The sequence below is a fragment of the Coffea eugenioides genome, chromosome 7 (assembly GCF_003713205.1).
Source record: "Coffea eugenioides isolate CCC68of chromosome 7, Ceug_1.0, whole genome shotgun sequence".
Taxonomy (NCBI): Eukaryota; Viridiplantae; Streptophyta; class Magnoliopsida; order Gentianales; family Rubiaceae; genus Coffea; species Coffea eugenioides.
The window spans coordinates 6,305,835-6,320,596 of record NC_040041.1 but is presented as its reverse complement, the minus strand read 5'-3'; the positions used below and the strand labels follow the sequence as shown (position 1 = coordinate 6,320,596).

The 14,762-nt window shown below is 35.9% G+C and overlaps 1 protein-coding gene and 1 long non-coding RNA gene across 2 annotated transcripts; both read right to left on the bottom strand.

Moving 5' to 3' along the window:
• Positions 1–270: 270 nt before the first annotated feature.
• Positions 271–6,156, bottom strand: LOC113777526 (nitrate regulatory gene2 protein). Its single transcript, XM_027322643.1, has 5 exons — positions 4,446–6,156; positions 4,236–4,313; positions 3,572–3,777; positions 1,304–1,527; positions 271–1,116 (listed from the first exon to the last, which is right to left on the bottom strand). The coding sequence occupies exons 1-5, from the start codon at positions 5,470–5,472 to the stop codon at positions 447–449; spliced, it is 2,205 nt and encodes a 734-aa protein (XP_027178444.1). The 5' UTR covers positions 5,473–6,156; the 3' UTR covers positions 271–446.
• A 552-nt stretch (positions 6,157–6,708) lies between these two features.
• On the bottom strand, positions 6,709–8,302 carry LOC113777565. Its single transcript, XR_003469202.1, has 3 exons — positions 8,231–8,302; positions 8,078–8,140; positions 6,709–7,119 (listed from the first exon to the last, which is right to left on the bottom strand). It is a non-coding gene; the product is annotated as an uncharacterized LOC113777565 (long non-coding RNA).
• Positions 8,303–14,762: the final 6,460 nt, after the last annotated feature.

Below are 14,762 nucleotides of genomic sequence, written 5' to 3'. Positions count from 1 at the left end.
GACGGTGTGCCATGTTGGGGTTCATATGTCACTTCAGTAAACTTTCTATCAAATGCAAACTACATACGACATGAACACTGTTGGTTCAACTGCTTCTCTTTTGGGATATTGTTGTTACAACGCAGTTATGCTGATCAAGGCTCCTTAATTGTCACCACCTAGTTGCAAAACACCAGAAACCTTTGCCCTGGTATCGTAGCTTATGCATCCAGCTGAATGCAAGCAGACCAAGATTTAAGTCCACAAACTAATCACCAAGAAAGAAATCAGAACAGGAAAACATTTAGATAAGAACAAAAATACAAGGATCTGCACAATGCCTTGAAACACAAGTCCCCTTTTACCCATCCAGTTAAGCTATGTAAAAGATAAGAATTCCATCCTCCTGTTCATTAGAGTTCCTATTCTCACCAAGCTGTTGGTTACAATCAAACACAAAATATACCTCATATGGTATGTGACCTTGGTGGTGGTCTGTAATTGTAATATGCATTTATAGCTGTCAAACTTTTCTGCTTAACATCTTCGTACATTTTCTGTGAAGCCTCAGAAAACTTGGTTAGACTGTCCAATACCTTTGCCAAACTTGTTTGTAAGCTATTCAAATTTGCAGACCTGTCATCAATTTTCTCTTCATTGTTGCACTCCAATTCTCCATTATTGCCAGCTTCGGGCGTGTTTTCTTTCTTGGGTGGTTCATCAGCTTGATGTCCAATGGACTGGCGAAGATCAGATAAAAAGACTCTGATTGCATCACTAAGTTCTTGTGATGGCAAACATTTGATGCCGGCAGACAACTCACGACAGAGAGCGAATATTGGTGGTGGTAAAACTGGACGAGGAGAAAATACTCTTCTGCCCTTGTATCGTTCTTGAGGCTGCAAGATGCAGTTCTGTAGCCAACTGTTTAGAGCTTCTACATATGATGTGAGACTGTTGATCCAATCAGCAAAACTCAAGCCAAAACATTCTACTTCATGCAGCAGCTGCAACATGATATCCTTGTGCGCATCTCCTTGGGCAGTCCCTCCCGAGGTCTTTGAATGGTATGCTAACGAGATGGTTATATACTGTGAATAATGACACTCAAGCATCCATTTCCACATCCAGATTAATCTGCTAGGGAACACCAATGACAAAATTCAAACTACGAGAGTTCTAAACCAACTAAATTTAGTTCCAGTCTTCAAAAAACTGGAGAGCTGGTACTCGTGATTTATGTACCAACCGAAAGGATCTTGAAAACCACCAAAGTACAAACTTTATACATTTAAAAGCAAAGGTAATGCAGAAGGAATCTCACCCTTGAATAAGTTCCAAAAGTTGGGGCAACAATTCATCATCCCTCAGTCTCTCAATCCGCTTTGAGATTGAATCAACAGCATGAAGGGCAACTGAAATTCGTGAATGCAAATGTTTTACCACAGCTCTGGTTTTGTCAATTACTTGGGCACTAAGATCCTTTGCAGATTGGTGCCTGAGCTGGTTGCACTTTCGGTCATACTCCTTCTGGATAGATTCACTGGCCTACAAAGGTAAATTGAAAAAGAAGTGAGGTTCAAAACACATATATAGGACAGAATGCTCCAATCTGAAAATGAAATCTAAGAATCTATGTTGCAATCTGCTGCTAATATCATTCATCCAAAGCAAAAACTTTGTTGAAATTCAGATGTTATACCACATGCAAGTGAATCCATCCTTCGCATAATACCATAGGAAACTTAAAATCATTTTCACATAGTGAAATTACTCCATACCAAGCTGCAGTCATGTTTAAACCCAATTGAATTAGATTAGTTTACTCAAATCTCTGATCATAGGGTGATCCACTGGTTAAACTGACAGATCATCTTGTTCAAAAGAGTGTCACATGATCTTTAAATTAGTTAAATGTAGGGTAAATCAATTATCAGATGTTTGATAGTGTAAATAAGAAATTAACTAAGAAGAAATAATTATTGGTTATTGGTGGAATTTCAAAATGTTTGATTTGTGCAATAGAAGAAGACAGAAGAGTCTTGGATGATGCTTTAGGACATAGCACCGAGTTTTATATGCTGAACCTGCAAAAAATGAATGTTAATCTCTATAAGAGAAATGACACTCCAAATAAAACAGATCGAGTATATATTGTTGCCCAATTAAATTTAAAATATTATTCGCTGACCCTAAAAGTTAGAGGAAGAACCTCAGCGATTTGTCAAATATTAATCAACCATATAATGCTCTGGCTTCAGTTCATAGTGACTATACTAATTTTTCTTTTAAACGAGAAATGTTTTTGGTTCAATTAGTTTATATTGACACTGCACTTTCGCGATCCTGAAAATGAGGAAAAGAACACACTAGAAAAAACTTTACAGATATGTATGTATGTATGTATGTATGCATGCATGCATGAAGAACCAAAGACACCCAAACATCCAAAGAATATCTGAGGACTACATTTCTGTTGTTTAGTCAATAAAATTTTCATATAACTGTACTTCTCAGAGGTGTCTCAATCTTCGATTATACCATCATGGAAAAATAATGGTACGACACTCCATTGACATCAAAGGACAAGCCCCATTCTCCAAAATGCTATCAGTGTCTAAACGCTATTAATCTCTTACTTAAGGGAGGCTGAAGGAGAAAGGGACAACTTTAGGCTTTGGCAGGGAATAATTTTGATAATTCAACAATTAAGGGAATGGGAAAGCAACACCTAATGATGAACAAACAGAAAAGTCCATTAAAGTTGACTGTAGTATCTTTTGTGTTTGTGCTTTTCTTTTGTCACTATTATTTTGCTTTTTCCCACACCTGCTGCCTTCTATCTGAAGATTTAATCCTAGATAAGTTGCTTGGATGTACCACCAAAAGAAGTTAGAAGAACGTATGTACATACCTTCATATTTTGATGCAAATGACATATCAAAGGAAAACTGATATAATATGAATTAAAAGATCAAAGTACAAGTTATATGAATAGTTGAAGATGCAGGAGCTTTAAGCATCAAAGAAGTTCGCAAGGAAAATAAGGGAATTAACTTAATTAGAGCCAAAGAAGTGTAGCAAAAGACAGAAAACAATGTATGCTCATCTACACCAATTTTCATTCTGAATCAGCAAGTGCAATATGCCATTTAAAGCCATGTCATGCAACAGACTTTGAACTTCAGTACACGAACCAACTTGGTAACCTAACGAGTCTATAAAACAAGAATTATCATTAACTTGTTGACAGGGAAAAACCTTGAGAACTTACAGAATTTAACATAACAAGAGAATTTTTCAACAAAGACAGACAAAAGCAACACAAAAGATGTACCTTGACTTCATCATATAACTTCCTCTCCCATGCATAGAGTCTATCCAACGTAGAAGAATTATCATTAACGAGTCTATCTAACGAGTCTATAAAACAAGAATTATCTAACGAGTTAGATAGAGTCTATCTAACGAGTCTATAAAACAAGAATTATCATTAACTTGTTGACAGGGAAAAACCTTGAGAACTTACAGAATTTAACATAACAAGAGAATTTTTCAACAAAGACAGACAAAAGCAACACAAAAGATGTACCTTGACTTCATCATATAACTTCCTCTCCCATGCATAGAGTCTATCCAACGTAGAAGAATGACTTCCAGCAGCCATGCAGAACTCCTCCATGAAGTCACTACTACTACCGTCATTGTCATCTTTAGTAAGAGGAGTTCTTGAAGAAGAGGACCTTGAAGATGTTGTCCGCTTCCATGTAATAACCTTTGTTGCGTGCTGCTCTGGATCTGCTCAAGTATAAGAAGTTTTTTAAAAAAAATAAAAAAGAGCATAGTCAATCACACATGTTTGTGAAGAAACATTCTCCTTTGTCATCATTACCTTAAAATCTACAAACTTGAACTCATCGATGAAGAAAAGCTCCAACACTGTTGCAATTTATATAAATCTAAGGAATTCTTGCTGAACTATATACCAAACCTTAGTTTATCATATCTCCAAGTCCAAAGGAACAATCACATTGTCAGAATGGCTGGGGATGGATCACAGATAAACAAACAGTATGCATTCAAGAATCTATACTTAAAAGTGACGACAACCAATCTCAAACAACACACGACCTTATTTAATTAGAACCTCCTCAATGTCTAAACTTTGCTAAGTGGAAAATTACAAATGAAATTCCATAACATCATTGATATTAACAATGTTTTGTTAGAAAAAAGAAAAAGTAAATAAAACTCACCATCAGATACGTTTGCATTTTTTCCTTGGCAGCAAGCTGTTTTGAAAGAAGCCAAATAAACTGCAACTGGTGCTTTTCCTACAAGAATGATATAAACTCAGCATTTGCAACCAGAAAATTTGCCATAAGAAGAGGCACATGCAATAATCCAAATGTTACATTACTAAAAAGTAGTTAATAAGCAAGTCAATATCACCAACAAATAGTTACCTTTAGCTTCAGCATATCCAACTTGGATCTTATTTGCCTCAAGCATCCTAGAAATTCCTTTCCCTGATTCAGATGCTTTGGAAAACCAGTGCTCAATGTCCTTTATACTAGGCAGAAAATCTTTAGCCCTGTGAGTAATGAACTCTGAAGGATCCTCTCTGTCAGTGCACATGTCCTTCCCCACTGCAGACTTATCTCTCCTGGAGATTGACTGCTCAGAACCTGTTTTGCCCACTGCTGTTCCAACAGAACCATTCCTTTTTGGTTCTATGTTCATACCCTTAACTTCACTATCAACTACTGGCTGAGGACCACTTTGAGTCCTTTGAGGTATAGATGAGTTCCCATTGTACACAACCAACTTGCTATTGCTCTGCACCTTTGATTTTGGTGTCACGAACACTTCATCCATTTCATTGTTGCTATTAAAACCCGCATGTTTTTCCCCAACAACGCCATGCATTTTCACATCATCAAAATCCAGAGGCACACTGTTATCCCCAACAAATCTAAAGCTCTCAGAATCATCAATTGGATCAAAAAAGTCCCAAGAAGATCCTGATTCAGGAGGTGGAGGTGGAGGCGGTGGTGGTGGAGGCGTCACGTACTCATCATCACCCACATACATATTCCTTGGTAAATTTGGAATCATCCTAACAGTCACAGCACTAGTCCCACCTGACATCATATAACTCATCCTAGCATTGGGTGGTGAAAGGGGGCTCCCATTAAGCACTGGAGAACCTGAAACACCCCCAATGTGAGATGGCGAGGGCGACAGATACGAAGAATGTGAAGGGGTTTTTTCCAGTTCAGTGGCTGAAGTAGGTATAGAGGACTCTATAAGTGCTTCAGCCTCAGCATATCTCCTAAGAGCATTCCCAATATTTCTTAATGATTCAACATAAGCAACATGAGCAGCTGCTAAAGCATATCTTGATTCAATAGCTCGTTTGATAAATCTTGTCCTTTCTTTGCATAGTCTTAAAGCTTCACTCCTCCCCTCTTTTGAGCTTGTTACACCCATCTCTCTTTTACCATCAAATCAAGCATACCACTTTATCAAAGAAACCAACATTTTTGGCTTTTCTTCAGCATAATCATAGCACATTTCTCTCAGAGCCTATAAACCAATCCTATTTCAGTAACTAATGACATTTCATTCATATAAACAAACTCCACTTGCCAACCAAAATTTCACAAAACAAATTAGAACCCAGAAAAGGAAATGAGCTAAGAACCAAGAAATCAAACCTCTGCAGTATCTTCTTGCACTCAAATTTTGGCCTCAAACTTCAGAAGAGCAAATGCAGCACAAAACAAAGCAACCCTTTTGAGAAGCCTGGAGGCTGGAGCAGCATGTCTTCCAAGAAACCAAAATCCACTTAAAAAAGCCTTTCTTTTGATAAATAAGAAAAAGCCCACTTGAAAATGACTCCAAAGTTCTGAGCTTTTTGGTTTTGTGAAAGTAACATTCCAGTTTCACACTGAAAAAAGGACCCCAAACTCTCGGTTATTTCATGAAAGAATCAAAAGACTTGAGACTGAGAAAATGTTCTTTTTAAGCAATAAAAATGAAAGCTGAACAGACTAGGAAATAAAAGGAGTAGATGATGGGTTCAATCTGCATAATCAATCCATCCACGAATTTCAGTTTCAACCTTTTTTATGGTCTGAGAACAGAGGAGTTTGTTGTGTAACAGAGAGGTGGTGTTAGCAAGAAATGCAGAAACTATGAGACAAAAAAGGAGCAAAAGTGAGAGAAAGGAATATGGCACAGTAGATACACACACTACGGCGGCATTGCCTTGATATCTGTGCAAATGCTAATCTACATTGATTTATTATTTGATTCATTCACTCATTCCCGTTTAATTACTTGCCGAACTGGCCAAAGTTAAATCAAATGACAAAAATGTGTAGAATCTAGTCTGGAACTCTGCCATGGAATGTACATACAGTACATCTATATATATATACTAGGAGGCTTCCCTGCGCAATGCGCAGGCGCCAGGTGTTTTATTAAAAAATTTTGGTCGTTTATATTTTGGTGGACAATTTATCCGCATATGGATTATAAGATTGTATGGCTAATGGAAAATGAGAGGGTGAATTCCATCAGGCGCCTCTTTTTAGGCCCTTTATTTTTTTCGTTTGCCAGTAGAGCTAGAAGCAAACTCGATTCTGATATTCCTAGGCAAAATAAATTAAGAGAAAAAACTTCGTAAACAGTAGCGAGGAACACATAACCAACTGTGCAAAATAAGATTAAACTAATGATATTATATGCAATAGCCCTCAAACAAATGTGATTTACTATCATCAAGTCAAAGAAAGTTTTCAATCGCAAAATAAGATCAAAGATAAAAAAAAATTCTTCTGGACAAGCTTTTACAAGATCAGCTCATTTGGCGGAAATGAACTCTGTGATCTTCCTCCTTTTTTCTAGATACTTCGGTGCTCTCTTGCTACTCTTTGGTCTTGGTGTTTTTTTCCTTTCTTCAATGCTTTGTGTACCTACTCTTTCCTCAAGCTTTTCATCCAGAAGCTTATGAGTTCCACTGAAACTCCTTCTCACCAAGAACACCCCTTCTTCAAGCTTCTGTAATTTGGATTTTGCCACTCATAGAGGCAGGTCTCCTGCAACGTTTAACTTCTTGCATCGTTTTTCCCACTGCATTTGCACATCAACTCCAATTTTTACCTTCCTTTCTTCATTACAATCATTTAAGATTCAAAAATGCAGTTCAGTATGGTATGCAAACTATCTTGTCAACTACTATTAAAGTACAAGTTCACAGCAGAAGTACAAGCAAGCTATAGAAAAACTTCCACTTGATTCTTGCAGCAAATGAGATCAAAGCTTTCAACTTCATTACCAAAGTGTGTGTACTACAATCCTCATGCTAAAGTGTAGCTGAATTTTTTAAATAAACTAAAATATTTTAGTGAGGAAGAAAATTTGGGGACTGAAGAAAGACAATAAGTTAGGAATTTTACTTCTTTCGCTATAGCAGCAAAAACCCATTGCTTGGATGTGATTGGGATCAAGGGCTGGCAAACATTCTCTCTGAAACCAGCCAATCAGTTATTCTAGATCACAGTAATGTGTAGAAGTTGATTTAGGGATAGTCACATTGAATCATTCAAACAGAAAGATCTAGAAGCTGCACAAAGTGTGATATTCCTATATCAACAGACTTCAATGATAATGTATAAGAGTAGATAATAGAACCGGAAACAATGTGAATTAATTTACAACGATCCATGTGGAAATCCTACAATGTCAATCTCTATTTAGAAGTCTTCAAACAACATGATAAAGATGAGAAACGATATCAGATAAGAAGCATTTGGTAACTTCAAATTCTACGGTGACAAACTTTCTAATTAGTAATACTGCACAAACATGGAAGCACTACAAAAGACATTGACATATAACAATGAAAGAATACAAATATAGATGTAAATGCAAAAATACTTGGAGACCAAATTCAACCTAATGATCAAATAGGAATCGTGAACAAGATTATAATCTCTGCAATTTCCAAGCACTAATCAAATAGTAGTTTATGATTACATCCTCACAATTTTCACAACATCGCAGAACTTGTAGATCAGATTATTCTTACATGACATCACCTTAGGATCCTGCATTGCAAGTCTGGTTCACTCTCTAGTCCTCTGTAAATTTTCTGCAAGGGATTCACCGGGTTGTTTGACACAAATTAATAGCTTAAAAATAAGCACATGTTGTACATCCAAAAGGCCAGTAGAAGAACCACCTGAACTGTGGTTCCTTGCTTTGTTCCTGGAGGTGTTCCCTTCGTTAGCTTTTGAAAATGCTCATCCATCTCAACAATTACACGGAATACCCAAAAATTAACAAATACATATGAAATTGGAGTAAAAATTTCAGGGTTAATTTAGAACATAAGATTAAGACAACAAAACCTCTACCTCTATCACTGGACTTCTTTTCATCCAGAAATGGGAGTATCAAAACCACCAGCTCCTGGCTGAGGCGTAAGATGCTTCGTGACACTTGCAAAAATAATAAGACCTAAAAATTGGAAAACTATCATAGCTAATATCTCTAAAAGCCCAAAGAACAAACTAAAGAGTTGTACCAAAACTAACTATTGTCAGCACTATATTTAAAAAAAATACACAAAAGCGTTACCATCACATATAGATATATTTGCTGAAAATCCACAACCTCCATGAAAGAATCCCACCTGATCAAAAGTTTAAATTCAAGGAAAAAATATGAACAAAATATGAGAATAGATAACAATATAATTGCTGGGCAAAGAAGTCTTCACAAAAAAAAAGGTGAAAGAAAAGTAGAAGCACAAAAATCCTAAGGAAAATAGATACACAAAGATGTAGCAATAAGAATTACTTGAACAAAACAAATAGCAAGAAAGGGGGGTAAAAGAGCAAGACCAAGAACCACAAGAGAAAACAAAGAAGCAGGAGACAAAGCAGAAATATTTTCTCAAGTTCTGGCACAAGAAGCCGTCGCTTGTGAATATAGTCATGACAAGCGGTTTCTCGGGGAGTGAGATGATCACGCATACTCCAAAAGCAAGAGTTGCAGGCTATGTGGATCAAAGGGGAAAACAGATTTTGAAAACCAGATCCCCAAAACTTAACATACTAAGCATGCATGTGAAGAAAATGAACTATACGTAAAAAGAAGCAGAATACCTCTATTGATATACCAAACCAAGATAACAAAAGCAAATCCACTGGCACCTAAGATAAGAAAGTTGAACACAGTATGCACATGGGCATTAAAGAGCTGAATACCAAATATTGCACATGAACATAAATAGATAAACCTGAAATAAGTGAGCAAAAAACCAGCAAAGAAAAACCAGGAGGAGAAGTGAAAAAAATTTCTGGAAAACAAAAGAATACCTGATTCTTCTCCTAAACAAGCGAAGGAAAACCCCTGGGAGTTCTTCTTCTTGAATATATACAGAAATTTGCAAGTAGCTTGATCCTTGAATATACAGAGGAACTTGCATGAAACTTCATTTGTCTATCAAATACACACTATCGCATCAATGCATCATTATCAGTGAGATGCAAGAAGTAGTGGCGTCCAAAGACCAACAAGTATGAAATTACAAAAATGGTTAAGGTCAGGTATTAAGGATCCACATAATCAGTATCTAGAAGGGCAACACGGTAACAAAGTTTTGGTAATGGCAAACAATGATTTAACCGTGCTGTCAAATCTAATTGAAAGGTTAAAACTATCATTGGTGCGACCACCAATTTGACCAAAAGGCTTTTGCAGATAGTGTATATGCCTGATCATTAATAAATTGGAGTGCATGAACTCTATCGACAGCTTGGTTACCTATAAAATTAGCAATTAGTTCAGCCAAACTAAAGGTTGAAGTGAAAATAAGAAGGTAGAAGAGGAACAACCAGTAGTTTCTAATGTATACCTCTGCTTTTTTTCTTTTTGTTCTTAATAGCTTTCACTTGTTTTGCTGATGAATGACTTCTGCCTGGATGATTCAACTATATATAATCAGAAGCAGAAGCCATAAGCTTCATATACATAGTGGTACAAATATGAACAAGGTATTTGGATGAACAGAAGTGGCTTGACATTATATAATGGAACTATTACTTATGCATGTCAGCGTGATATTATGAACCAGTCAGAGAAGCTGATTTTGCAGCTTTGAAAGCCTGCCATAGGAAATACTGGAGCATTTTCAGTCCTATCAGAAGCAATTAAAGAGTTTAGCATGTTTCAATGAGCTGATTATTTAATCAATTGTTAATCTGAAATTAGTTTACAGATGATTTATTGCAAAACATGAGAGTGAAATAGAGTCTATGAGCATGGAACAAAAATAACAAATTTGTAGGTATACAACTAAATTGAGAATAAAATGACAATCTTATGACAGTTGTTAAGTAGGTGATATGCTAATTTGAGCTCTTCTACACAGAAGGTAGTAATTTCACATCAAAGCTAGTAACCTGCACTTCTTCTTGTTTTAGCAGAGGGATTATGAGGAAGTTCATACACCTGGTTTGTTGGCAGCAGAGCTGACAAACCTATTAAAAATAAAGTCCATCAGATTGTTAGAGACAATGGTACCAGGACTTTTTTGAAAAAGTTGAAAGAAGATTTATCACCTGAAGTTTTTTCTGCTATTTCTGTCAAGAATTTGTAGCAGTTCATACATATGAATGATTTATCTAAGAATCAAAGAAGACTACTAATATAGCTGGTGATAATAATGGTCATGGTTGTATATAATGAACAACAATCAATGATTAATTTTAAAGCTTAAATCACCTGCGTTGTGTGTGATATCAGTGGCTACACATGCATCTTGTGTCACAGAGTTAGAAGTAGACCCTGCATATGAAAGTTGGAAATAGATCATTGTATCAATAGAATAGTGTTTATAATATCAGTATCAAGAATACATTGAAAACAAAGTATGACATGTACCTTTCTCATAGCTTGAGAATGAAGAAATCTGGTCCTTCAATTTTTTACCCGACTCAGTATAAGGTAGTTCACCACTATTGTTTGGAGACTGAGAAATTCGGATACCAGGTTTTGAAGCACCTATTACAATAAATAGAGTTGGGACTGGTGCCATGGATATTATAAAAAAGGAAATGCAATTGAAATAGGATAAGAAACAATGGACAGCCTAAATCACTACAATGTAGCAGGAAACAAACAAACATATACAGCTAAGTTGAGGTGGATTTATTGATTCATGGTAGATAGAAATAGTACCTCTGAAGTGTTCTGTAAAATCAGAGCATGAGAACTGACTGCGTGAATCAGCTGAAGGTCATGGAGAAAAATACCAAGTTTAGTATACGTAAACATAGTGGTTAAAATTGTAAGAAAAGTTGGCAAAGAAGAATAAATATTGTCACTAACCTTGATTACAACCAATATTTCCAATAACGTTTCCCTTGTCTTTGAAGGTTGGAGAAGGAACGGGTCTGGTAACTTTATTATTCAAAGCTAACCATCAACGAAGCAAGAGAAATAGACAGATTATCATGAACAGACCATGAAGAGACAGATTATGAGAATATAATAAGAGTTTTTGGATTAGCATGTACCATAGGAACATTGTTCAGCAGGAAGGGTACGTATAATAGATGCAGAAGCTGGTGAGTTAGAAGCCTGTTGAAATTGCTGTGGCAAGGACTTGGAAAGGATTTTTTCCAATTATAATCCTCTCTATTCAACGATTTTTTCCAATTAGAAGCCTCTCTATTCTTTTTGCGTCGAGCCTCTTTCTCTTCGACAGATAGAGCAGCAAATTTTTCTCTCTTTTTACGATTTCGGTTATCCTTTTACGATCATCCCTTATCCATAGCTTAGAGCAGCTCATGTTTTTTATATGCGCAGACGAAGGCAGAAACAAAGACAGACAAAGAAGAATGTAGGCATACGGACAGATATATATATTCTTTGTATATATATGCGTAAACAGGTATATCCGGTGATGCGTAAGGGACAAATTGTTTACGTAAAATGCGGCAAGGGTATCAGTACAGAAGGAGCGAGCTATGAACTAAATATATTCAGGCAGAACAGAAAAGCAGTTAAACGAACGGGAAAGAGTACAAAACCTCCATGGAGAGAGCAGATGAAGCTGATCGAACCACCTCTGCTACTGCGTATTATAAGAAACTTCGAACACCTGAGTAGAGATTGAGATGAAAGAAATATACACTATCATGAAACAAACGAATAGCTCATCTAAATTAAGTTTGGATGAGGATAAAACAATAGCTGATCTCAAGGAAGCTGTAAGATGTACTATAATTTGCAGGTAAACTGGTTCTATGAATGTAGGAAACTATTTGCACGAAATCTGTCTTTGCTATGTATCCGTCGTCCATTAGTAAGAAACAAGAAATATATGGAAAACCGAGGCAAAGGAATTCCAAATGACAAAAAGAGCCAACCTTGGGAGGAAACTGGTCCATAAAATAAGCATCTGAATGGCCAAAACAGTAAAAAACAAAAGGTAGTGGCAGACAACTGATTTAACCCTTATGACACATGATTCAGCTCCTTGGTCAAGATTCAGGAGTAGACGATATCTCATGTTTATCACAAATCTAAAAATATCTGAATCTATATATTATCATTCTAACGTTTCCGGGGAAAAAAAAAGAATTTATTATTATCTAAATCTACATATTATCACTTACATACATTTCTATATAAAAAATTTATTTAATATTTCTCTAATCTCTAAATCTATAGGCTCCAATTATTATGTCAACCATAATTCTTGATTTGTTTTCATGGTTTAATAAATATACATGTTCATATTAGAAATGTATGTAATATCTCTACATCTATGAGCTCCAATTCTAATGTCCATCATAATTCTTGATTTTTTCCATGATTTTAATGGCTTTTATCTAAAATTTAATGGTTTTTTCCATGATTTTAATGGTTTTATCATAATTCTGATGGTTTTTTTTTTGGATTTTAATTCAGTCGTTTGATTAAATTCCTTGTTTTTTTCCATATTGCAGATTTTAAACATGGTTTTTTTCCATGATTGTTAAGTCTATGAATTTAACTTCTGGTCTGAACTTAAATTCCTGTTTTTTTTTTACATTTCAATTGAGTAATTTAATAAAATTCCTGGTTTTTTTTTCGCATTTCACATTTTAAACTTGATTTATCATTTAAGTGAAGTTATAATTTCAAGAGAAGAGGCATTTTTTTCTTTCCCATCCGCACAGCTCTGGAGTACAACAGAAGCCATCTATCTATACAAATAATAATCAAGGCGGGGTCCACAGCCCACAGCCAATAAACCAGCAGTCCAAATGCACTGAAGCAGGAGTGGGAGCACTCAATGAGTCAATGTACAAACCAGCACTGCAACGTACAATAGCCTGGAGCAAGGGGATAGCGTCGAAATCCGAGCAACGGTAGAAACACCAAGTGCTTCAGTCCAACGTACAAACCAGCATTGCAACGTACAAGAGCCCGAAGCACCCGATGCACTCGAAATCCCAGCAACAGTAGAAGGGCCAAGTGCTTCTTATATATATAAAGGATATATAAACTTCATTAGTATCATGAATTTTTTCTTTTTAATACTCCAGGAAAAGTTTTTAGTATCATTGATTGGATATACATTTTTGAGTTTTGTGTTTAGACGATTTTAGTATAACAATTTTATCCAAATCTGTTTTTTTTTTTCAGCCTGTCCCAAGTGCACCCAAGTCAATTAGATCAGCCAAACATATGCGTCATTTAGAAGCCAGAAGTGAGAAGAGGGGATTGGAATCCATAATTTTTAAGTTATAGAGCTTTACCTACATTGGATAAGAAATTATTTGAAATATTATTTAAAATAAATAATGTGACACTTATTTGTAACGTAATATATATAAGATAAAAAGATAAATTAAAAGATAAAAAGTGCCTTGAAAATTATATTTGTGATACAAACAAAAGAAAAATGTTTGTTTTTTTGTCCTAAACTTCCAAAGAAGGAGACATAAAGAGAGAAAATTCTTTCTTGCTTTGCTTACGCAACCGTTTTGTCCCTTCCATCTTAATTCCCTTGCCTTAGCAACTTCTAAATTGGCGTAACTCGTGTAAGATGCAATATTTCATGGCCAAAGATCCATTTTCTTTATTTCACGGGTCCATTTGATTGCATTTTTTCTGGGAAATTTTCGAACTTTTGTACCAAAAAAAAACATTGTATTAACTTTTTGAAATATAACGTGTGTAACCTGTAACGACCCCATTTTCCCCTAAGGCGAACCAGAGGGGTCAACGGGCCGCCTACCCAACTCTCGCCAGGACTCAGTCGATCACTACAGTACTCAAACAAAAACAAGATAAAATCTCAAATATAAATCAAATATTCCAACATTTACATATCAAAAGCGAAGCGTCCACGCTTCCGCTGCGCCACTCTGATCTTTGAGCACAATGATTATACAGGAGGAAGTCCAAACCTAAACTATACGCATCCCAATCAGTTCTAAAATCCCAAAATTTCACGTATAATCCCCAATTTGACACAAGTTAAATCAAAATCACAGTATACCAGAGAAATTCATCCAATCCAATCCAATTCAGACAGTCACCCTATTACACAAGAGGCAATCCAAATTCAAACCGTACACGGTACAATCCATCCATTCCAATTTCAAACAGTCAGTCAACCCAACAATTACACAAATGAATCCAAATCTAAGCTATACAAGTTACATGTCATCTAGTACACAAATAACGTAATACAAGCGCTTCCGTTGCCT

Excerpts from the sequence above, each read along its gene's own strand:
- LOC113777526 (XM_027322643.1), bottom strand. The coding sequence starts at position 5,472 with ATGGGTGTAACAAGCTCAAAAGAGGGGAGGAGTGAAGCTTTAAGACTA. Across the intron at positions 4,314-4,445 it reads TGGATATGCTGAAGCTAAAG|GAAAAGCACCAGTTGCAGTT; the intron begins GTAACTATTTGT and ends TCATTCTTGTAG. Across the intron at positions 3,778-4,235 it reads AAATGCAAACGTATCTGATG|ATCCAGAGCAGCACGCAACA; the intron begins GTGAGTTTTATT and ends ATACTTGAGCAG.